A 24,169-nucleotide genomic window follows, 5' to 3' on the forward strand; every position below is an offset into this window, starting at 1 on the left:
GCAGATTTGTTTCTAACTGTGACCCTGCAGCTAAATTCACGCCGCTTCACTGAGCGCAACTGTGGGCATGCATGTCCTATCCTCCCTGCACCACTTCCTCTCCCTCTTGTTGCAACTGCATTTTCCCGTTACCTTGCAATCCCTTTAAGTGGTGATTCCATTCTGAACGCTGGCTATGGAGCGAACAAAAAAAACCCCACCTTCATTTGCCAGATCTTCCCCCTGTGTGTTCAGGTGTCTGTTCGGTTCAGTCCCGTTATCCTCCCAAAAAAAAACCCCGTGAGAACTATTCTACATTGAGTCACCGTTTGTAACACTGGATTGGACGGGGAAAGAAGTGGTTTTGCTGATTTCCAGTCTTACCCACTGAACCTGAACTCTCTCAAACATTTTCTTGACGAGTCGGAATGAAGTATTCTGCAGTTAGAATTTAGTTAATTCAGTTGACACATTGAGAGCTAGGGTAGATTCTACATCTGTCTGGGCTCTGTGGAGCTATTATTTTTCACCTTGGGCATGGAATCCTCACAAAATCACCCTGTTAGCAGTTTAGCTGTTTAGCCATTCATCCATCAGCACATATGGTAGACATGAATTAATGAACAGCTGAGATTTATCTTTTTGTTCTAAGCTGATGCTTTCGTTGATATTTTCTGTCCTTGGACCACATTCTATCTTAACCTATTAAAGAGTTCCAGCTGTTCATTAACAAGCCTGTCTCCTCAGAAGCTAGAGGTATGGTCCCTCTCAGCAGTTTGGTTCATTAGTACATTGAAGCAGCTGCAACAATTGGTCAAGTCTTGACATAAACAAGCACAAGTGGTCAGCTGGAGTAAACTGGTACAGCTCCAGGGTCACCGTCCGAGAACTGGCCATGCTGTAGCCACATTTTTAACAGGCCCAAGAAATCCTGGGTGTAGAATGGGACTCTTCCTCCTCCTGCAGCCTAAGTTACAGTGACCAAACAGCAGCGATTTCTGTTCTGTGGAGGTGGATAAATGTGCTGCTATGATAGAAAGAAAAGGAGTACTTGTGGCACCTTAGAGACAAACCAATTTATTTGAGCATAAGCTTTCGTGAGCTACAGCTCACTTCATCGGATGCATATTGTGGAAAGTGTAGAAGATCTTTTTATACATACAAAGCATGAAAAAATACCTCCCCCCACCCCACTCTCCTGCTGGTAATAGCTTATCTAAAGTGATCACTCTCCTTACAATGTGTATGATAATCAAGGTGGGCCGTTTCCAGCCCAAATCCAGCGTTTAACAAGAACGTCTGAGGAAAGCGGGGGGGTGGTGGTTAGGAAAACATTACCTTGCATAATGACTTAGCCACTCCCAGTCTCTATTCAAGCCTAAATTAATCGTATCCAATTTGCAAATGAATTCCAATTCAGCAGTCTCTCGCTGGAGTCTGGATTTGAAGTTTTTTTGTTGTAACATCGCAACTTTCATGTCTGTAATCGCATGACCAGAGAGATTGAAGTGTTCTCCGACTGGTTTATGAATGTTATTTCTTGACATCTGATTTGTGTCCATTTATTCTTTTACGTAGAGACTGTCCAGTTGCCAATGTACATGGCAGAGGGGCATTGCTGGCACATGATGGCATATATCACAGTGGTGGATGTGCAGGTGAACGAGCCTCTGATAGTGTGTAAGGAGAGTGATCACTTTAGATAAGCTATTACTAGCAGGAGAGTGGGGTGAGGTATTTTTTCATGCTTTGTGTGTATAAAAAGATCTTCTACACTTTCCACAGTATACATCCGATGAAGTGAACTGTAGCTCATGCTCAAATAAATTGGTTAGTCTCTAAGGTGCCACAAATCCTCCTTTTCTTTTTGCGAATACAGACTAACACACATGTTACTCTGAAACCTGCTATGATAGAGGGTCCCTATCTTCAAACTAGGGGTTTAGTAGTGACAAAATCCACCTCTGCTCCTACAGTATGGAAAAAGCTAGTGCTAATTTTTACAAAACTTTCCCAGGCAGAATCTATGAGCGGATATAACACAGACTTTAGCATAGAACTCTCTTCTTGTATCACAGCTGTGTTGAACCCTGAATTCAGCCAGGCTGGACCCTCTCTTTACCCTCCAAACCATCCCCACTGCTGAGGAAAAAGCGAGCTACACGCGTGATTGCGCTTTGTGTCTTGTCAGGTAGAAGTTTAGACCCTTTTAAGTTTATTCTGAGTGGAGAATGCCTGTTGTTGCAAAGGCGTCACATCACTTCTCACTTGCTGCAGTGTGAGGGCAGGGCACCAGCATGGAAACTGAGGCAAGATGGTGGACCTGTTCCTTTTCTGTATGTTGAGAGTTTGTCCTAAATGCTTCCCTCTCTTCCTGTCCAGTGTGTGTGTGTGTGTGTGTGTGGGGGGGAAGCTGGGTGTGTCTCTGTCCAGAGCACTCCCTTGTCTGGGGCCAAGTGACTACCCTTAACCTTGCCTTGGAGGTGTGTTCAGGGGCTGTTTTGAGTTCCCCTCCCAATGTCACGCCCCATAGAGGGAGGCTGCCCTGCTACTCTTGGGGGCGGGGGGCAGGGCTGCCCCAAGTCCTGCCCCTTCTGTGGGGGCAGATGCCCTTCATGTCCTTTTCCCCCCTCATGGGTACAGTGGGCCCTGCCCCCTGGAAAGGGTTACTACTCTATGCCTGCATAGGGGAGGGGGATTACTCTGAGCGCCCCTTCCCCCTAGGTGTGGGGCACCTGCCCTTGCTGCCCTAACGCTCCGTGTATGTGTGAGGGGCTGCCCTGAGCCCTCCCTGCCCCCTCGAGGAGCTGTCCCAGCTGGCCCTTCCCTCCCCTGCCCCATGGGGGGGCTGCCCCAGGGGACCGTTCTGTCCCCTCCCCCGCAGAGGGGGCGTGGCCCCCTTGCCCCTGGGGGGGGCTGCCTCAAGTGACCCCTCCCAGCTCCTGCCCCATGGGGCGACTTCCCCATCCCCTACCCCATGCATGCGGGGGGGCTGACCCAGACCACCCCCCACCCTCCCCTCCGCGAGGGGGCACGGCTCCTCCCCGCTGCCCCGCGGGCGCCATTTTGGCTCCGGGCACCTTGCCCTGCCCGGACTCGTGACGTCACCCGCCGCGACGCTGGCGCCCGTGGCTGCGCGAGGCCCGCCCGCCTGGCCGAGCTGCCCCCCGCGAGCGCCTGCCTGGCCGGCCGGCGAGGACCCCTCCGCGGGGAGGTGTCCGCTGAGCTGCCTGACCCGGGAGGGCGGGTGGCCGCGGGACGAGGGGGCATGGAGCCGCCTCAGCCCCCGGGGGCGCGCCGGGGCTGCCCGTTGCCGGAGGACAGCTTCACCCGCCTGGCCTCCCAGAGCAACGTCTACGGGCTGGCGGCGCTGGCCGGGGGGGGCCCGGAGCGGGAGGCGGGGCTGGAGGCGGCGGGCGGGCCCGGGCCCGGGCCCGAGGGCGCGGCGGGCCCCGGGCGAGCCTGCGGCGGGGGCCCCAGGGGGCTCCTGGTGGCCACCCTGAAGGGGAAGGTGATTTACTTCCGCTACCAGGACCTGCGGCAGAAATTGCGGCCGGTGGCCCGGGAGCTGCAGTTCACCTACATCCCCGGTGAGAGGGGCCGGGGGTCACTCTGGGGTCAGGGGTCACCTGGGGTGGGTGGCCCGGGAGCTGCAGTTCACCCACCTCCCCGGTGAGAGGGGCCGGGGGTCACTCTGGGGTCAGGGGTCACCTGGGGTGGGTGGCCCGGGGGCTGCAGTTCACCTACATCCCCGGTGAGAGGGGCCGGGGGTCACTCTGGGGTCAGGGGTCACCTGGGGTGGGTGGCCCGGGGGCTGCAGTTCACCTACATCCCCGGTGAGAGGGGCCGGGGGTCACTCTGGGGTCAGGGGTCACCTGGGGTGGGTGGCCCGGGGGCTGCAGTTCACCCACCTCCCCGGTGAGAGGGGCCGGGGGTCACTCTGGGGTCAGGGGTCACCTGGGGTGGGTGGCCCGGGGGCTGCAGTTCACCTACATCCCCGGTGAGAGGGGCCGGGGGTCACTCTGGGGTCAGGGGTCACCTGGGGTGGGTGGCCCGGGGGCTGCAGTTCACCTACATCCCCGGTGAGAGGGGCCGGGGGTCACTCTGGGGTCAGGGGTCACCTGGGGGTGGGTGGCCCGGGAGCTGCAGTTCACCTACATCCCCGGTGAGAGGGGCCGGGGGTCACTCTGGGGTCAGGGGTCACCTGGGGTGGGTGGCCCGGGGGCTGCAGTTCACCTACATCCCCGGTGAGAGGGGCCGGGGGTCACTCTGGGGTCAGGGGTCACCTGGGGTGGGTGGCCCGGGGGCTGCAGTTCACCCACCTCCCCGGTGAGAGGGGCCGGGGGTCACTCTGGGGTCAGGGGTCACCTGGGGTGGGTGGCCCGGGGGCTGCAGTTCACCTACATCCCCGGTGAGAGGGGCCGGGGGTCACTCTGGGGTCAGGGGTCACCTGGGGTGGGTGGCCCGGGGGCTGCAGTTCACCTACATCCCCGGTGAGAGGGGCCGGGGGTCACTCTGGGGTCAGGGGTCACCTGGGGGTGGGTGGCCCGGGAGCTGCAGTTCACCCACCTCCCCGGTGAGAGGGGCCGGGGGTCACTCTGGGGTCAGGGGTCACCTGGGGTGGGTGGCCCGGGGGCTGCAGTTCACCTACATCCCCGGTGAGAGGGGCCGGGGGTCACTCTGGGGTCAGGGGTCACCTGGGGTGGGTGGCCCGGGGGCTGCAGTTCACCTACATCCCCGGTGAGAGGGGCCGGGGGTCACTCTGGGGTCAGGGGTCACCTGGGGTGGGTGGCCCGGGAGCTGCAGTTCACCCACCTCCCCGGTGAGAGGGGCCGGGGGTCACTCTGGGGTCAGGGGTCACCTGGGGTGGGTGGCCCGGGGGCTGCAGTTCACCTACATCCCCGGTGAGAGGGGCCGGGGGTCACTCTGGGGTCAGGGGTCACCTGGGGTGGGTGGCCCGGGGGCTGCAGTTCACCTACATCCCCGGTGAGAGGGGCCGGGGGTCACTCTGGGGTCAGGGGTCACCTGGGGTGGGTGGCCCGGGGGCTGCAGTTCACCTACATCCCCGGTGAGAGGGGCCGGGGGTCACTCTGGGGTCAGGGGTCACCTGGGGTGGGTGGCCCGGGGGCTGCAGTTCACCCACCTCCCCGGTGAGAGGGGCCGGGGGTCACTCTGGGGTCAGGGGTCACCTGGGGTGGGTGGCCCGGGGGCTGCAGTTCACCTACATCCCCGGTGAGAGGGGCCGGGGGTCACTCTGGGGTCAGGGGTCACCTGGGGTGGGTGGCCCGGGGGCTGCAGTTCACCTACATCCCCGGTGAGAGGGGCCGGGGGTCACTCTGGGGTCAGGGGTCACCTGGGGTGGGTGGCCCGGGGGCTGCAGTTCACCCACCTCCCCGGTGAGAGGGGCCGGGGGTCACTCTGGGGTCAGGGGTCACCTGGGGTGGGTGGCCAGGGGGCTGCAGTTCACCCACCTCCCCGGTGAGAGGGGCCGGGGGTCACTCTGGGGTCAGGGGTCACCTGGGGTGGGTGGCCCGGGGGCTGCAGTTCACCCACCTCCCCGGTGAGAGGGGCCGGGGGTCACTCTGGGGTCAGGGGTCACCTGGGGGTGGGTGGCCAGGGAGCTGCAGTTCACCTACATCCCCGGTGAGAGGGGCCGGGGGTCACTCTGGGGTCAGGGGTCACCTGGGGTGGGTGGCCAGGGAGCTGCAGTTCACCTACATCCCCGGTGAGAGGGGCCGGGGGTCACTCTGGGGTCAGGGGTCACCTGGGGGTGGGTGGCCCGGGGGCTGCAGTTCACCCACCTCCCCGGTGAGAGGGGCCGGGGGTCACTCTGGGGTCAGGGGTCACCTGGGGTGGGTGGCCAGGGAGCTGCAGTTCACCCACCTCCCCGGTGAGAGGGGCCGGGGGTCACTCTGGGGTCAGGGGTCACCTGGGGGTGGGTGGCCATGGGGCTGCAGTTCACCTACATCCCCGGTGAGAGGGGCCGGGGGTCACTCTGGGGTCAGGGGTCACCTGGGGTGGGTGGCCCGGGGGCTGCAGTTCACCTACATCCCCGGTGAGAGGGGCCGGGGGTCACTCTGGGGTCAGGGGTCACCTGGGGTGGGTGGCCCGGGGGCTGCAGTTCACCTACATCCCCGGTGAGAGGGGCCGGGGGTCACTCTGGGGTCAGGGGTCACCTGGGGGTGGGTGGCCCGGGAGCTGCAGTTCACCTACATCCCCGGTGAGAGGGGCCGGGGGTCACTCTGGGGTCAGGGGTCACCTGGGGTGGGTGGCCCGGGGGCTGCAGTTCACCTACATCCCCGGTGAGAGGGGCCGGGGGTCACTCTGGGGTCAGGGGTCACCTGGGGTGGGTGGCCCGGGGGCTGCAGTTCACCCACCTCCCCGGTGAGAGGGGCCGGGGGTCACTCTGGGGTCAGGGGTCACCTGGGGTGGGTGGCCCGGGGGCTGCAGTTCACCTACATCCCCGGTGAGAGGGGCCGGGGGTCACTCTGGGGTCAGGGGTCACCTGGGGTGGGTGGCCCGGGGGCTGCAGTTCACCTACATCCCCGGTGAGAGGGGCCGGGGGTCACTCTGGGGTCAGGGGTCACCTGGGGGTGGGTGGCCCGGGAGCTGCAGTTCACCCACCTCCCCGGTGAGAGGGGCCGGGGGTCACTCTGGGGTCAGGGGTCACCTGGGGTGGGTGGCCCGGGGGCTGCAGTTCACCTACATCCCCGGTGAGAGGGGCCGGGGGTCACTCTGGGGTCAGGGGTCACCTGGGGTGGGTGGCCCGGGGGCTGCAGTTCACCTACATCCCCGGTGAGAGGGGCCGGGGGTCACTCTGGGGTCAGGGGTCACCTGGGGTGGGTGGCCCGGGAGCTGCAGTTCACCCACCTCCCCGGTGAGAGGGGCCGGGGGTCACTCTGGGGTCAGGGGTCACCTGGGGTGGGTGGCCCGGGGGCTGCAGTTCACCTACATCCCCGGTGAGAGGGGCCGGGGGTCACTCTGGGGTCAGGGGTCACCTGGGGTGGGTGGCCCGGGGGCTGCAGTTCACCTACATCCCCGGTGAGAGGGGCCGGGGGTCACTCTGGGGTCAGGGGTCACCTGGGGTGGGTGGCCCGGGGGCTGCAGTTCACCTACATCCCCGGTGAGAGGGGCCGGGGGTCACTCTGGGGTCAGGGGTCACCTGGGGTGGGTGGCCCGGGGGCTGCAGTTCACCCACCTCCCCGGTGAGAGGGGCCGGGGGTCACTCTGGGGTCAGGGGTCACCTGGGGTGGGTGGCCCGGGGGCTGCAGTTCACCTACATCCCCGGTGAGAGGGGCCGGGGGTCACTCTGGGGTCAGGGGTCACCTGGGGTGGGTGGCCCGGGGGCTGCAGTTCACCTACATCCCCGGTGAGAGGGGCCGGGGGTCACTCTGGGGTCAGGGGTCACCTGGGGTGGGTGGCCCGGGGGCTGCAGTTCACCCACCTCCCCGGTGAGAGGGGCCGGGGGTCACTCTGGGGTCAGGGGTCACCTGGGGTGGGTGGCCAGGGGGCTGCAGTTCACCCACCTCCCCGGTGAGAGGGGCCGGGGGTCACTCTGGGGTCAGGGGTCACCTGGGGTGGGTGGCCCGGGGGCTGCAGTTCACCCACCTCCCCGGTGAGAGGGGCCGGGGGTCACTCTGGGGTCAGGGGTCACCTGGGGGTGGGTGGCCAGGGAGCTGCAGTTCACCTACATCCCCGGTGAGAGGGGCCGGGGGTCACTCTGGGGTCAGGGGTCACCTGGGGTGGGTGGCCAGGGAGCTGCAGTTCACCTACATCCCCGGTGAGAGGGGCCGGGGGTCACTCTGGGGTCAGGGGTCACCTGGGGGTGGGTGGCCCGGGGGCTGCAGTTCACCCACCTCCCCGGTGAGAGGGGCCGGGGGTCACTCTGGGGTCAGGGGTCACCTGGGGTGGGTGGCCAGGGAGCTGCAGTTCACCCACCTCCCCGGTGAGAGGGGCCGGGGGTCACTCTGGGGTCAGGGGTCACCTGGGGGTGGGTGGCCATGGGGCTGCAGTTCACCTACATCCCCGGTGAGAGGGGCCGGGGGTCACTCTGGGGTCAGGGGTCACCTGGGGGTGGGTGGCCCGGGGGCTGCAGTTCACCCACCTCCCCGGTGAGAGGGGCCGGGGGTCACTCTGGGGTCAGGGGTCACCTGGGGGTGGGTGGCCAGGGAGCTGCAGTTCACCCACCTCCCCGGTGAGAGGGGCCGGGGGTCACTCTGGGGTCAGGGGTCACCTGGGGGTGGGTGGCCAGGGGGCTGCAGTTCACCCACATCCCCGGTGAGAGGGGCTGGGGGTCACTCTGGGGTCAGGGGTCACCTGGGGTGGGTGGCCCGGGGGCTGCAGTTCACCCACCTCCCTGGTGAGAGGGGCTGGGGGTCACTCTGGGGTCAGGGGTCACCTGGGGTGGGTGGCCCGGGGGCTGCAGTTCACCTACATCCCCGGTGAGAGGGGCCGGGGGTCACTCTGGGGTCAGGGGTCACCTGGGGTGGGTGGCCCGGGGGCTGCAGTTCACCTACATCCCCTGTGAGAGGGGCCGGGGGTTGTTCTGGGGTCAGGGGTCACCTGGGGGTGGGTGGCCAGGGGGTGCAGTTCACCCACCTCCCCGGTGAGAGGGGCCGGGGGTCACTCTGGGGTCAGGGGTCACCTGGGGTGGGTGGCCCGGGGGCTGCAGTTCACCCACCTCCCCGGTGAGAGGGGCCGGGGGTCACTCTGGGGTCAGGGGTCACCTGGGGTGGGTGGCCAGGGGGCTGCAGTTCACCTACATCCCCGGTGAGAGGGGCCGGGGGTCACTCTGGGGTCAGGGGTCACCTGGGGTGGGTGGCCCGGGGGCTGCAGTTCACCTACATCCCCAGTGAGAGGGGCCGGGGGTCGTTCTGGGGTCAGGGGTCACCTGGGGTGGGTGGCCCGGGGGCTGCAGTTCACCCACATCCCCGGTGAGAGGGACCGGGTGTCGTTTTGGGGTCAGGGGTCACCTGGGGGTGGGTGGCCAGGGGGCTGCAGTTCACCCACATCCCTGGTGAGAGGGGCCGGGGGTTGTTCTGGGGTCAGGGGTCACCTGGGGTGGGTGGCCAGGGGGCTGCAATTCACGTACATCCCTGGTGAGAGCATCAGGGGTCGTTCTGGGGTCAGGGGTCACGCGGGGGTGGGTGGCCGGCCAGGGGGCTGCAATTCAGCCACATCCCTGGTGAGAGGGGCCAGGGGTCACGCAGGGGTGGGTGGCCAAGGGTACTGCAAAAAGGATATAGGAGTATTTGTGGCATCTTAGAGACTAACAAATTTATTTGAGGATAAGCTTTCGTGAGCTACAGCTCACTTCATCGGAACTGCAGTGCACCTATACCCCTGGTGAGAGGGGTCAGGGGGTCATTCTGGGGTTGGGGGTGCTTCAGTTCACCTCCATTCCTGGGGAGAGGGGTTAGGGAGCACACTCAGGTTGGGGTGAGTCCACCCGAGGTGGGTGACAGGGACCTTTTCAGTTATTTCCTTGGTGAGAGAGGTCAGATTAGGGGCAGAGGGAGGGTCTGTTAGTCATTGTTAGGTCAGGGGGCTGGGAGTCAGGACTCCTGGGTTTTGGGAGAGGAGTGAGGTTTTGAGGTTAGAACAGGGAACGGGGACTCCTGGGTTCTGTTCCTAGCTTTCCTGAGGATTCTTTGTGTGGCCTTGGACCTGTGTCTCAGTTTCTCTCTGTCTCTGGAATGAGGATAATGGGACTGATCTTTGTAAATTGCCTTGAGATCCTCCCTCTGGTGAAATGTAGCCATTGTTTTTAAAGGCACCTGAGAGGTTATGGAAAAACACTCTTTGTTTGTATAAGGCCTGCAAACAGGAGTCAAGTATTGTGCAAAGTTTATTATTATTGCATTAAACTTTGTGACCTTTGGCAAAAATTTAAACTGTTAATCTAAAATGGTAAACTCTGCAAGGCAGGGACTGTTATTTTAGTCTCTGCCTGTACAACCCTAGCACCATGGGGACCTGTTCCCTGGTACAAATAATAGTAACCAGTTGTGTCAATGATTTATTGTTTCTTGGCAGTTGATGCTGAGATTGTCTCGATTGACACTTTCAGCAAGTCGCCGCCGAAGAGGGGTCTCGTGGTGGGAATAACTTTCATTAAGGTACCTGCTTTTCCTTTCCTGCCCTCCGCTTTCTTCAACAGGTGGAGTTTGTTGCATTTTAAAGTACATGTAGCTGTGTGGAAGGTGCTGAAGTGAAATCCCTGAGCATGTAGCGAGCAACAAAACTGCTTCATCCCAGTCAGCAGCAGGGCAAACTTCTACGCTGCGTACACAGTCCTGCCATGTGTCCTGGGTGCAGATCTAATCTAACTAACTCCATGCACATCTGTCTAATCTAGCGACCTACTATGATCCTCATTTCTGTAGTGTCTGAGCTCATTGTCTTTAATGTGCTTATTCTTACACCACTCCTCTGAGGTAGATCCATGCTATTATCCTCAGTGTACAGATAGGCAGTGGAGACCCAGAGAGGCTAAATGACTTAGATGCCCAATTGCCGCTGACTTTCAATTGGATTTGGGTCCCTAAGTCCCTTAGGCTCATATGAAAAATCTCAGCCCAAATTCTTGGCTTCTTTGCTGAGACAGCTAGCATGAAAGAGGTCTGAGACCTGCTCTGTGCCTCAGTTTTCCCTTCTGTAAAATGGAGATAATTATACCACCCTCCTTTGGAAAGTGCTTTGAGATCTACTGATGGAAAGTGCTTGACGTTACATAGGCCACTGAACCAGCTGTTATTCCCATGACAGTGACAGCTTTGAGCCCCTGATTAGCTGCCTATTCTACAGGCCGGTATTGTTCCCTTGTACTCCTCAGTCCAGGTCCATCTGTTGTCTCTAGTGAGATAATTAGACTGTAAGCTTTGTGGGGTAGGGAGTGTGGTTTTGTTCTGAGTTTCTGCCTAGCGCCGTGGCATGCTGGTTCATGACCAGGGGTCCTATATAATAAATAATAGCAGAGGGCTAGGATTTAGACTCCATTGTTGGTCCCCAGAACTGTCCGTTCCCTTACGGAAATGGTATGATAATGTGTCCTTTTAAAAATGTTGTGCTTTGAAATGAACCTCACAGGTTCTGTTACTCCCTAAGCTAACATCGCTGATGATCCTCAGACGGGTTCCTCTTTCACTCTCTCTCTCCAGGACTCTGGAGATAAAGCGAGTCCGTTTCTGAACATTTATTGTGACTATGAGCCTGGATCGGAATATAACCTGGACTCCATCGCACGTAAGTAACCAAGCTAACGTCTGACCTCTGACCTCTGTGCTGTTGTTTGGTGGGAGCGGGGCAGCAGAGAGTAAATATAATTGGCCTCCTGCAGTCAACCCAAGGGCTGTGATCTTGTCACATCTTACAAGCTAAGCCGCATCAGCCTGGCTCAGTACTTAGCTGGGGGACCTCTAGGGAAAACACAGGTGCTTCAGGGAGTGGTGTTGATGACTCAACTGGGAGTGCTCTGAAGGGTGGGCGCTCTCCCCTGTGAGGCACCCTCTTTCAGAGAAGACCTAACTGAAATCTGGCCAGTTACAGGTTGCAAAAGGTCCCCCCACGCTTTCCCTAAAGCTCTGGTTGTCATCCCTGGGGTCCTGGCCAATGTGAGTAATGTATTGTCTTCCTAAAGTTCCCACGTTTGTTCCAGTTGCGGAACTTTCTGCCCTTCCGAGCAGGGACTGTCCCTTCCTGTATGTCTGTACGGCCTTTGGCATGATGGGCTCTGGCTTGTGCGTGCTGCTGTAATCGAAATAATAAACCGCAAATAACAGTTGCAATGCTATGGCAGTTCTGTGTGCGGTTGAACAGCTGCTGTAGCCCACCCAAGAGGTGGCTGCATTTTAGTGGTAGGTGTTAGGGGGCTTACTCCTTCACCCACTTACTTCCCTGGTCCTTCTCGCATGAACAGAGAGCAACAATACCCGAAGTCCAAAGGTGCAAACAGTTCGATGTTTATTGGGGTGAACTTCCAGCAAGCATGATTTCAGTTTCCTTCCTTAGTATCCTCCTTCCCAGCTCTGACACCGCAGAGCCTTATACCTGTGTCCCTGTTCCCATTCCTGCCCTTAGCCAAACATGATTCCAACTTCCTTACTCCCATTCCCTGTTCCCATTTCCCCCTTTAGCAAAACATGATTCCAATTTCCGCACCCCTGTTCCCATCTCCCCCACCCACCCCTTCACCCCCTCACTTCCTCATTGACTACAGATTATATAGTAAAACTTGAGTTCTGCTTAGCTATACCTTAACCAATCATTTTCCTGAAATTTAGCTAACCAATCCTAACATATTGTAACATGATTATGTACCCAATTATATCCCACCACCTTAATTAGTTTACACCCAGCAAAATTAATTATACAGCAGACAGGAACAATCACAGAACCAGACAGAGATTATACAGACAAACAACAGCAAAGTGGGAACTATAATGACAAGACAATACAGAAGTGAGGATTTCACATCCCAGCTATTGATAAGTGAGTTCTTGCCAGACAGGATGCTATCAAACTAAGTTTCCTTTTACATTTTCTAGGCACTTCCCTTTCTCTGGAGGTGATAGGAATACAATCCTGTCCTGATAGTGCCTAACAGCCCAATAGCACCTTATTTCAATGTGACTAGTTTGGAATGTGAGGATGTGACTGTTTGCTTCCTAGCTTATGGCTGCCTCTGCTGCTTAGCCAAAGGCCTTAGCCTAAGAACAGGGCCTCAGACTGTCACAGTAAGAGAAGGCCCTTACACCAGCAGACGGTGATTTTGATTCTTTCTTTTATACCTCTAGAACTAGCCAAGTGATAAGAATACACCTAAATTCTTAAAGTACAGGCCTTTGCAGACAGGCCTGAATATCTTTATCCTAACAGTAGGTGAGTTACCCTTGGGGATTCTGCAAGCTGACAGGTGCTGAAAAATGATCCAGAGATGAAGATTTTGTTCCAGAGATGAAGATCTTTAAGTTACTTCAGAGAATTCTTGCTAGAATTGGCTGCCTAGTGTAACTTTTGCTGGTGCACGCATCCTTCAGTCAGATTAAATGTACTGTCTGCAGAACTGAGCTGGGTGGCCGGGATTTTAACACTGTTGCAATCCTCATCTTGAAGATACTTATGGATTTATTCGGGTCCCCCTGTCGTCTTACTATGGAAACATGTTAAAAAGGAAATAGTATCAGGAGGCTCTTGTTAAATTTTAGGCCCTTCAGCTTTCCTAGAATCCTGGGTAGGTTCCTCTCCCCTCTTTAATTCCTGCTACGTCCCGTTTAGCCCATAGCTAGGGGAGGAGGGCAGGGGGCAGTGCAAGATTGACAGAATGACTGTCTGTTCCCCAGCCTAATTTGAATTATGAATATTATGGTATGCCTAGAGACCCCAACTGAGATTAGGGCCCCCGTTGTACCAGGCACTGCCTCAGACCCTGACCAAGATTAGGTCCCATTTGCGCCAGGCGCTGCCCAGACCCCGACCGAGATCAGGCCCCCATTGTGCCGGGCGCTGCACATGCATCTAGTAAGAGACAGTCCCTGCCCCAAAGAGCGTACAGGCTAACAGCCAGGGCAGCCAAACAGTAAGCTGAAGGAAGTATTGTCACCCTCATTTTATCCTTTCACAACCCGCTTTGAACCCTGTTGCGTATTGGAAAAAATCTGTGAACCTTAAGAAAAGCTCTTTTGAGGGATGGGGAGGTGTCTGTGTCTCAGAAACCCCTTTGTTGCATGACCCCCAATACGGCTCACTAACCTATCTTGCGCCCCCATGAGGCACACCACATTCCTGTTCAATCTAAGTTCCCCTGCCGATTTTAGAGGCCATAGAAGAGTCCAGCTTGAAACAGAAAGCTGACTGTAACCTTAACTCTAGCTGCCCTGTCACCGCTCTCCAGTGAGGGCGTGAGGCCTGGAGAGGTGCCGTGATTTGCCAGGGTCACACAGTGACTCTCGGAGAGCCTGTGGTGATTTGTGGTGGTGTTTTGTTAGAGAACCGGCAGGTAATTCTGTGTCCGATTTACCTTCTTACTCATCTCTGTTCTTCCCCTCCAGAAAGCTGCTTGAACCTGGAGCTGCAGTTCACCCCATTCCAGCTGTACCATGCGGAGTACGTATATCGCTCCGCCATTCTCTTTTCTTCCCATACACGAGCCTGCAAGCTCACACTAGCAATCACCGCTCCACGTGGCATGACCGTCCATCCCCCCGGCCCCTCTCTGCTTTAAACATCAGCTGTAAAAAAGACATTGAAGACTCTGGGATTTGCCATCCTGTCTTTCGGGGCCCGGGTGTGTCTAGTACGTGGAACGGGCATGGTCGGCTGGGCAGTTGTGCAGAACAAGGCGGGTGATCCAGGAAAGGCATTTCAGAAACACGCAGGGGTGGCTTCCAGTCTCCGTGACCCTTGGGCAGTGGAGTTTACAATTGTGACCAGAGTGGTCACTGATGCAGGGAATGGGGCATTGTGGGACAGCGGCTGGAGGACTGTTAGGATTAGCACAGGTCACACAGTGTCGATGCTCGCCCTGCCTCGATCTTGGTAGGTTGGCCATCATACCAGACTGCCTGGGGAGGTGGTTGGACTGCGTTGCTGTAACGGGGCGTTTATGACAGCCAGAGACAAATGGAAGTGTAGACACATGCGCAAATAGGGTGATGCAGGCAGCTTACATTAACCTATGTTTTTAGGTGTAAACCAGACCTAGGATTGTTCATGCTCCTTAAAGATCTGATAGCACTTTTCTTGAGAAGAGTTAGGCGTGTCAGCCCTGGGCGGAATCCAGTCCAAATTCCATCCCAGGGAAATTCCATTCTGCTTTCCTAAATTCCCTTTGCAATTTCATTTCTCCTCCCCCTGTCCTAACCTACCTAATGGCACTGCCATTCACTGTTAAAGAGTTACAGCGTTCCACCCCAGAGCTGGCTGCATTGCAGTGGCGGTGTACTGTGTGTGCTGGATCCCGAAGTGCTAAACAACCTCAAGTCCTGCTGAAGTCCCTGAGAATCGGGGTGCTCAGCACCATTCAGAACCAGGCCCATGCGAAGTGCTTTGGGATCCATCGGCAGCAAAATCTTTCCTCCAGCGGCACCTTTCCCACAGCTGGATCCTCAAGTGTGTGGAATCGCCACTTCTCCTGGTAATTATTTTCCTTTTCTGCTCTTCTAGAGTCCATGTTGGAGACCAGCCAGAGACAGTCTTTCTGCTGAGTGGGAACGACCCCTGCATTCACCTGTACAAAGAGGTGAGATCAGTGCCCAGGAGGAGCCGCCTGCTGCTGGGTTCTGCCCTGGTACAGAGCCATGTGCTCTGGAGGTCACTTGGAGAACAATTGATTCCTGTGTGGCCTGGCACCTTTCCTTTCCAACACAGGGATTACTTACCTTCACTAAAATGCAGCCACCTCTGGAATAGGGTGGGGCAGCTGATAACATGGGGATCCCTCACGCAGGGCTGCCATGCAGCTGCCTCTGGAGTGGGGTGTGGCAGCACTCGCTCAAGCAGTGCCAAATGTGGCCCCCAAAGGGGTGAGGTCTGGCAGCTGTTCCCCAGCCATCTGTACAGCACTTTAGGACAGGAAATGGGGGATTCTGTGCTGACCTGCATAACACCGGCTGAAGAATTTCCCCCTGTTCTTTCTGCCTCCAGCCCATAGCTTGTGGTTGAGCTAGAGCAGAGCTCTTAGGAAGAGATGTCCTGTCTCGAGAGAGAGACTCCAAGTGCTGAGAATCCACCATGACCCTTCGTTGCTTCTCTAATACTAAGAGCCCTGCTCTGTTGCACTTGCATTGCACCCTGTGGCTCTCTTCCCCTCCCCGGGGCCTCACACGGCTGGGGGCTTGTTGTGTGACACCTGGTGCAGGTTCACTTCCTTCCCAGAGATGCAGGGCTGCTGGTATCTGCGTTGGGGAAGGACTGTGTGCACTATCCCTTTTAAAAAAAAAAAAGTTCCATGTGGTTATAGAAAAGTGTTGCCTAGTACTCTCCGTCAGTAGATCCTACAGCACTTTACAGAGGAGGTTGGTCTCATCATCCCTTTTGGGATAGGGAAACTGAGGCACAGGGAAAGAGAGGTGACTTTGCCCAAGGTCGCCCAGCAGGCCAAGGCAGAGCTGGAAATAGATCCCGGGTCTCCTGAGTCTGTGTGGTGTTCCAACCACTAGGCCATGCTGCCTCAAAGGCACACTGGGGCAAGTTCAATGGGAGTAACTGGGATTGGCCCCCAGTGTATCTGAGCTCAGTGTCTGGCTGGGCCTGGACTGATGATGGGACCGCTTTCCCCTTGCAGAATGAAGGCTTGCACCAGTTCGAGGAGCAGCCCGTGCAGAACCTCTTCCCGGAGCTCCAGGAGCTGCCCAGCAAGTAGGAGAAATGGTTTGTTAGGGGTGCATTCTCCCGGGGGGCTGAGCGGCAGGGTGGGGGAGGAGGTGTCCGTGTTAGCGTGGGTGGGGCAGAGGCCCGATCCCCCGATCGGTGTCACTCCATTGGAGCAGAGTCTTCCATTTGACAGCAGCTGCGGCTCTAACCCACGGTTTATACCCCGATATCACCAGTGGTTCCCAGCCTTTCCCACGCCCAGTCGCCCGCCCCACCTAGCCGGACCTCCTCCCCCGCTGTAGCAAGTGGGAAGTGTGGTCGCGAACTCTGTGCTGTTGGCCACCCTTAAAGATGGCTCAGCCTGGTGCTCACATGCAAGGGCTTCCTGCTGCTACTCTCAGCCCTGCGGCCCCTGGTCCCCCCGACACGTTCTCCTCCTTCCCCGCCGTATTCTCTCTCACTGCCTTTTCCTTTCCTCTCCCACCTCCTCTTCCTCGGGGCAGTGTCCCCTCCCCCCCGGCCGTGCACAGCCCCACGTCTTGTGTTTCCCCCCGCAGCGTGCTGTGGCTGGACGTCTGCAACATCCCTGGCTCAGGCCGGCGTCTCACAGCCTTTGGGTGCCAGAGTGGCTACGTCCGGGTGGCCCAGGTGGAGCAGGCCAGCAGAGGTGAGCCAGGGCTGCCCTTCCAAGGGCATGTAAGACATCAGTGGGTGAGCCGGGTGTGATGGGTTCCCCCCGTGGTGCCACCTGGAACTGGGGTACTGCTGAGCCCTCTGACCCACCAGCCTGGGCTCCCTCTCTCAATGAGCTGCTGTGACAAGCTGCAGACCTGCTCCTGGCCCTACACTTCCACCAGCATTCACACAGGTAGGGACACACCCAGCTGCAGTTACCTGCAGGCTTTCTGGCTAGCCACTGCACGAACCAACAGTAGAAAGGCTACAGCCAAAATAACCACCAGCTTCCCAAGCTAGGATCCAAGGGCTGTGGCATTCTGCCCTGGTCCAAACCCCAATCAGTATGAATTTTATTATCCAGTTCGCCTCCCCCTCAATGTGGAGAGGATTAGGCAACAGCCTTTGTCCCTTAAGCTATGTTTTCCCATGCATTTCACTCAAACTCACTGGTTTAGATAAAGCAAAAACAAGCTTATTAACTACAGAAGATAGATTTTAAGTGATTATAAGTCATAGCAAACAGATCAAAGCAGATTACCTAGTAAATAAACAAAAACGCAAACTGTCTAACACACGAGTTAGATTGAATATGAATTAGCTCGAGAAGGAGGGGAACTCATCTGAACCGAGGTTCTGCATGGCCCTGGGGAGTGGACTGTGGGAGCTTTCTGCTACATCCCTCGGGACAGGGGCTTGGCCAGACAGGATCTGATGGGCATTCCCATCTCTGCTGGGAGTTGGAGATTTTGAAGCCGTTTCCATCCCGAATTGGGACAAAAAGTCAAAATCCTCCCCCAGATTTTACAGCCTGACAAACCAAAACGAATCTGGATTCAGGTCAGTGGAAACGTTTTGTTAATTTCCAAACGTTTCGATTACAACCTTTTTTTTTTTTTTAAACCCTTTGTTTAGTGTAAACTACGTTAAATTTTAAACCCACACCCCCTCTCCCACGCCCCAACTTTTCTGAAACATTTTAACTTTTTTTTCAGTCGGGAAATTCATCAAAACTGATCCTTTCCCGCTAATGGTTTTGGTGACCCGGTGGGAGAACATTTTGTCCAAAAAGTTCCACCCAGCTGTCGCCTGGTCGCCCGCCTTGCCCTCAGCGCCCTGTGTCTCTCCGTTGCAGAGGTGCTGCAGAGCTGGAGCATTCAGCAGGACGGCCCCATCTCCAAGGTCCTGCTGTTCACACTGCCGTCCCCTGGGGGTGACCCTGCCCAGAATGGTAAGCGCGAAGGGAGCTGGGGGTGGGAGGTGTGACTTAGATTTGACCAAGCGGACATTGGGGGGGTTCATTTGTAACTCATGGGGTGCTCTGTGGGGTCTGATGCACATTAACCCTTGCAGCGCAGAGTACAGAATGCTTTCCCTCGCCCTCGCAAACAGACCCAGCCCCCTTCCTCGCTCCGGTTTCCAGGCCTTTGGGGCTGCCTGGGGTTCAGGTGGGTTAGCTCACAGCCACTTGTTCTGTGCCCCTAAGTCTTGGGGGGCACATTTCGGGGTGGTTCAGGCCACTGGAGTCCTGCTTCCCGCTTCACTTGTCCCCAGCAACGGAGTCAGGCTGAAGCAAGGCAGCAGGTGGAGTGGGGTCGAGGAGGGCCCAGATGAGCTTGGCTGACAGATGCGGAGAGGGAAGCTGCCCCGAGCTCTGCAATGGCTGGGAGCCAAGCGTTAGCCCGCTGGCTGGTGTGTCTCCCCGTCACCACCTGCCATGTCTGCTCCCACTAGGTAATGCAGGCGACCAGGGCTACAGTGTTCTCGTCACTAGCACCATCGAGCTGTCCGTGGTATACAGGTCAGTGCTGGGGGCTGGGATGTGCCAAGACGCGCTTTGCCGGCATCCCACCATGGGGCCCTTTCCACACCCTGGCTGGGGATGACCGGGTCGCGAGGGCAGAGTGAGCGTGGGGCTGAGCATCGGAGAGCCGCTGCAGCCTGGCTGGCTTGGGGGCAGGTCCCTTCCCGCCAGCTCACCTGCAGCTTGGATCGGCAGGATCCCCAGTCTCGTGTGCGCCTACGAACGCGGAATGCACGGCCTTTGCTCCCCTCCAGCTCCGTTGGAGACGAGGCCGTGACCAGGAGGGGAACAGCTCGCCTAGCCCAGCAACAGGCAGCCTTTCCCGGAGCCAGGGTCCCCCCCGAGGAGCCTTCCTCAGTCCTGACCCTAACCCAGGCTACCTGGGGGGTGGTTTGAGATGCAGTGTGGCCCAGCGCGTAGGGGGCTGGGCTGGGCCTCGGGAGATCCCTGCTCTGTGTTTGGTAACTTCCCCCACCATGCCCCCCAGGAATGTCCTGACCCATGGGCTGGCAGACCAGCTGACCCTGCCAGCCAGTGACCGGCATGACAGCGTGCTCTGTGCCTTGGTGACGGACATCGATTTCGACGGAGCGCCCGAGATACTCCTGGGCACATACGGACAGGTAGGTGGAGGGGCACGGCAGGCTGCTGGAGGTGGGCTGCTGCTTCCCTGTCTGCATGGTGAAACCCACTGAAACGGGCTGGTCTAGGGCCGACCCCAGGCAGGGAGCGAGAGCATGTGTCAGGTGGGATCCGCTGTGTGAATCTGTGATGGGGCACCGAGGGATTGGCCAGTCCCAGCTGCTTCAGAGGAAGGTGGCCTGGCCCTTTTACCAGGCTGAGTCCAGGGGGCAGAAGCTCCCTGCGAATGGGGGGCAGAGGGGTAATAGGGGGAGTTAGGGGAGGTACTGAGACTCTGCTAGGTGGGGGAGAGGGTCAGCTGGCTCCAGGCAGGGAAGGGGGGGGGTCCTGGAGGTTTCTACCTGCTCTCTGGCCTGTGACACTTCCCTGGGTCCCACTCACCTCCATCGTCCCCCACCTCCATGCTGGGCATGCATGAGTTTACACTGGGATGGCGCTCCCACAGTATTTCCACCTCCTGGTTCTGCTGGCCCTGGGTCATGTGACTCAGGTTCAGGGCTGCTGGGAGATCATAGAATCATACCGTAGCATCATCAAAATGTCGGGCTGGAAGGGACCTCGAGAGGGCATTGCATCCAGCCCCCTGCACTGAGCCAGGGTCAAGTGAACCTAGACCAACCCAGACAGGGGTTTGCCTAACCTGGTCTTAAATCCTCCAGTGACAGGGAATCCACAACCTCCCTGGGTCACCTGTCCCAGAGCTTAACTGTCCTTAGAGTTAGAAAGTTTGTCCTAATATCCAAACCTAGATCTCCCTTGCTGCCAATTAAGCCCATTACTCCTTGTCCTACCAGCAGTGGACACAGAGAACAGTTGATCGCCGTCCTCTTTGTACCAGCCTTGAAGACTATTCTCAGGTTCCCCCTCACTCTGTTCTCCAGACTAGACGTGCTCAGGTTTTTTTAACCTCTCCTCCTAGGTCAGGTGTTTTAAACCTTTTCTCATTTTTGTTGCTCTCCTCTGGGCTCTCTCCAGTTTGTCCACATCTTTAGTAAAGTGTTTTCCCCAGCACTGAGCAGAGCGGGACAGTTACCTCCCGGGTTTTATGTGCGACACTCCTGTTAACACACCCCGGAATGCTATTCACTTTTTTCACAACTGCATCACATGATTGACACACATTCAATTTGTGATCCCCTCTAACCCTCAGCTCTGTTTCAGCCATATGACCCCCTAGCCAGATATAAAGGGCAGCTGGAGTTCAGAGAAAGATTCAAAGGAGCGGGGGAGCTGTGGCAGCTGGTCTGTGTGGAGGATGGGAGCCCTTGGGAGGGGTCTCCTGAGCTGGTGAGCCTGCAGACAGAAGTTGGGTGTGCCTGGTTTTAAGTTGAACTGTCTTAGGATAAAAAGTACAAAGCCCCAGGTTGTGGTGATTTTGTTTGGCTGCAAAATTGGGGAAACTGAGGCAGTGTCCGGTTGAGCACCAGATAAGGCAAGACCCTGTTACACCCCCTAGTGGCTAGAGTTCAGCTCATGCCCCAAAGCAGGAAAATCTCTAGCCCTGCCAAATCCTCACTGTTCTAATGCCGTATTTTCTTGTTAATCACACAAACATCCCTCGTTGAATCCCACTAAGCTCTTGGCTTCAGTGAAATCAAGTGGCAGGGAGTTCTACTGGTTAACAAGGTTTAAACTGTGTGTGTGTGTTTCCTGTGCATGCCTTCTGCTGAAATGGGCCAGTAAATGCCAGGCCTGCTGGAGGCGGGACGGCTGCTCAGAAATGGGGGTTGATAGGAGCTCCCTGGCTCTTTTGCAGATGTTGATCATTTGACACTGCGCCTGCGTCCCGCTGGGTTACGCCCTCCCCTGCCCGCGCAGCCTGGCCATCATTAGCAGGGCCCATCTGTCCACCTGCAGACTTGCCTGCCTGCTTCCCGGCACGTTTCTCTCTTCCCCCGTTGCAGGAGCTGCTCTGTTACAAGTACAGGCACTCGGGAGCTACCGGAGCTGGTGCAGCAGGGGCCGAAGCCTCGTCGCAGCCCGCTGGGGAGTTTCAGCTGCTCTGGAAGCGGAGTTTCCCCAGCCCCCTGCTGTCCATGGAGTACGCAGACCTGACCTGCGACGGGCTCTGTGAGCTGGCTGTGGTGTGTCTGAAGGGGCTGCATGTTCTGCAGGTGAGTTGGCCCCTCTGAGAAGGCCAAGCAGATCTCAGTAGCCCTCCGACTTTAGCTGTCCCGGTGTCCTGGCCAACGATAATGACGTTCTCTCTGGCTGAAAACTCTCCTGTTAGTTGGACACGGGGTTCTGCCTCACTTCCTGTCCTAAACTGGTGCGTGGGGTTGCTATGCAGATGTTAAACAGCTGCCACATCCCAGCCTGGAGGTGGTTACATGCCTGTGGCAGGTGAAGTGATCCTTGCGTATGTGGCTTAAATCCTCTGCAATCTTTGGGGAAGAAATATACTGCAAGAAATGTGTGAGTAATATTTTAAAGTTAGATTTCTGATGTATCCTTGTGGTCCCTATTTCTGGGAATCGGGTCTCCCACCCTTGCAATTGTGAGATGTTCCACCCTGAGGGAGTCTGCCCCTCTCACTAGCCAATCGGGAGTCTCCCAGAATTCCCAGAGCTGATAAGATCCATACTGCAGAACTCTGGGGATGCCAAGCATGGCTGGAGAGGAGGGATGTAGGAAGCTGGTTTTGTTTGACCTCTGCAGACTGTTGAGCCATCTAGTTGGGTATTCCTGCCTCTTCCTGTACTGGCTCTGGTCACTGGTCCATCCAGTCGGGAGGTGCAGCATTCAGCAGTGCCCAGTGCCGGGTACAGAAGATGATTTAGAAAAAAAACCTTTCCCAACTTCTGATAGTGTCACAGGCCAACGATATGGGAAGACAGGCGGGATTCCTTGCAGTGATCTGCTGATGCAGTAGATTTGGCTCTTCCTATCTTAGCCGCAAATGTTATTGGTGATAGAAGCGTCGTGATAACTGACCCTCTGATCCGTTGTGCTGTGAACACCACCTCCTGTACCTTCCCACCACACGAAGGAGTATTTCCTTTTATCGTGTCTAGATTCCCTGGGCCTTACCTTGCTGGGAATCCACCGGCGCTTGTATAGGCTGAGGGTAACAAGCTCAGAATTCGTAGCTCAGTCGAGTCCCTTCTCCTCTCTGCTCTTTGCCTATTAACGATTCATTTAAAATAGAAACGCCAGCCCCTGCATGCCGGGGAACAGAGAAGGGCAGCAAATGGGGGTGTAAAAACCCCATTTCCAAGTGGTGGCAAATGTCCCCAGTACAGGTGCTGCAGAGCACAGCCAGAATGTTGCATGCAGCAATGGGGAGCTTACATACCAGGCACTGCTCCAACAGGAGCTGCCCAGGGTCGGGAGGGCCGCCCTAGCCCCATGGTCCTTGTACTGCAGGTTTTGTCCTCTCGGAGAATCTTCCTGGAGAGCCGCAGCCTCATAAACAGAGGCAGGAGTTTCTGCCCTTGCTGACTGTAGGAAGGAAGAGGGAGACTGTCTCTAGGGCTGAGAAAAGGCAAACGTCTGAGTTGCCCTAGTCCGGCTCCCCATGGTCGGCCTTAAGAACAGCCCCAAACGCCGCCTGTAAACCCAGCTGTCACAAGGGAAAGGTGCCAGGCCTGAGTCCCGCAGTTAGACATCGGGGTGCAGTCAGAAATGCCAGACGATTTTGCAACGTGCGTTCTATGCACAACGCACCCCAGGCTGCTTGCCAGAGTTAAAGACACGAGCCAGGATGCAGAACAACTAGCAGAGAAAGAAAGAGCAGATCCGTTCAGCGGAGATTGGTTATCATTCTGCCAGCACCTAGGAATCCATTGTGATGGGAGCTGTCCAGACAAGGAACGCACAAGGCAGTCCCTGCCCTAGCAGGCTCACGGCCTGGGAGATTTGACATGACATGGAGCGAGACAGGCGGGCAGGACTGCAGAGGAGAAGATTCTTGTGCATATGCATGTGCAGGGTTAGCAGAAGCGAGCGCTAGGCCAGTCGAGCGGCGGGAGAGGAGGCCTGTCGGGTCGGCTGAAGCGAGTTCCGGCAGGTGGGCGATATGAGCTGGCTCCTGAAGGAAGTTGGGGTTGTCAGTAGCCGTGCTGTAACCTCTCTGTGCCCATCCCGCTCACCAGGTCACTGCTTCTCTCCCTTCTCCTCCCACACAGCATAGCCTGAAGCAGACGGCTCAGTGCCTTCTGGAGAGGCTTCGCCAGGAGGTGGCACAGCGGGCGAGCCACAGCCGCATCTCCCAGCGGGTGCGAGATGCCTGTGCGGACGGGGAAGCAACAGAGGAATAACTGGGCACGGCCTGCGCTCGCCACATCGCAGCTGATTTCTGGCCAGCCTGGTTGCAGGATCCTGCTCTCCGCAGGAGCTCCGGGAAGCGCTGGCAGTCAGAGAGGCCCCTTGCCCTGGGAAGGGCCAGGGGGACAATGATGGTGGCGGCAGGGCGAGATCAGGACATGATGGAGGATCCAGCCCTAACGGACCTTTGTCTGTGAGAGTGGAACAGCCAACCAGGAAGCTGTGCTGTAGCCTCCCTGACGTGGACGTGTGCCAGTTCCATGCAGCATATGCCTGGTACACGCAGCACGTGCCAGGCGCTCCCCTCCTGCTGGGGAGAGCAAAGAACGAAGATCGGACTTCTCCAGTCCCTTTGCCCACGCTGTGCCAGCCAGCCAGGGGCCAGCCCGTGGCACAAGAGACCCTGAACGGTGACACCAAGGGCCACAGCTGCCTTGGATGGATGTTTACATTAACACCCCCTCGCCCCGGCCCAGTAAAAGTTCCCATGCA

At 57.4% G+C, this 24,169-nt stretch overlaps 1 protein-coding gene across 1 annotated transcript; it reads left to right on the top strand.

The window, feature by feature from the left end:
* The first annotated feature begins 3,199 nt into the window (after positions 1-3,199).
* On the top strand, positions 3,200-24,169 carry KPTN (kaptin, actin binding protein). The gene is made up of 12 exons (XM_073321456.1): positions 3,200-3,569; positions 10,015-10,097; positions 11,139-11,223; positions 14,028-14,082; positions 15,142-15,217; positions 16,262-16,335; positions 16,848-16,957; positions 18,101-18,196; positions 18,700-18,766; positions 19,257-19,392; positions 21,316-21,525; positions 23,539-24,169. Exons 1-12 carry the CDS (start codon positions 3,248-3,250, stop codon positions 23,668-23,670), a joined length of 1,446 nt encoding a protein of 481 aa, XP_073177557.1. The 5' UTR covers positions 3,200-3,247; the 3' UTR covers positions 23,671-24,169.

This window comes from Lepidochelys kempii, chromosome 23 (assembly GCF_965140265.1).
Source record: "Lepidochelys kempii isolate rLepKem1 chromosome 23, rLepKem1.hap2, whole genome shotgun sequence".
NCBI classification, from domain to species: domain Eukaryota; kingdom Metazoa; phylum Chordata; order Testudines; family Cheloniidae; genus Lepidochelys; species Lepidochelys kempii.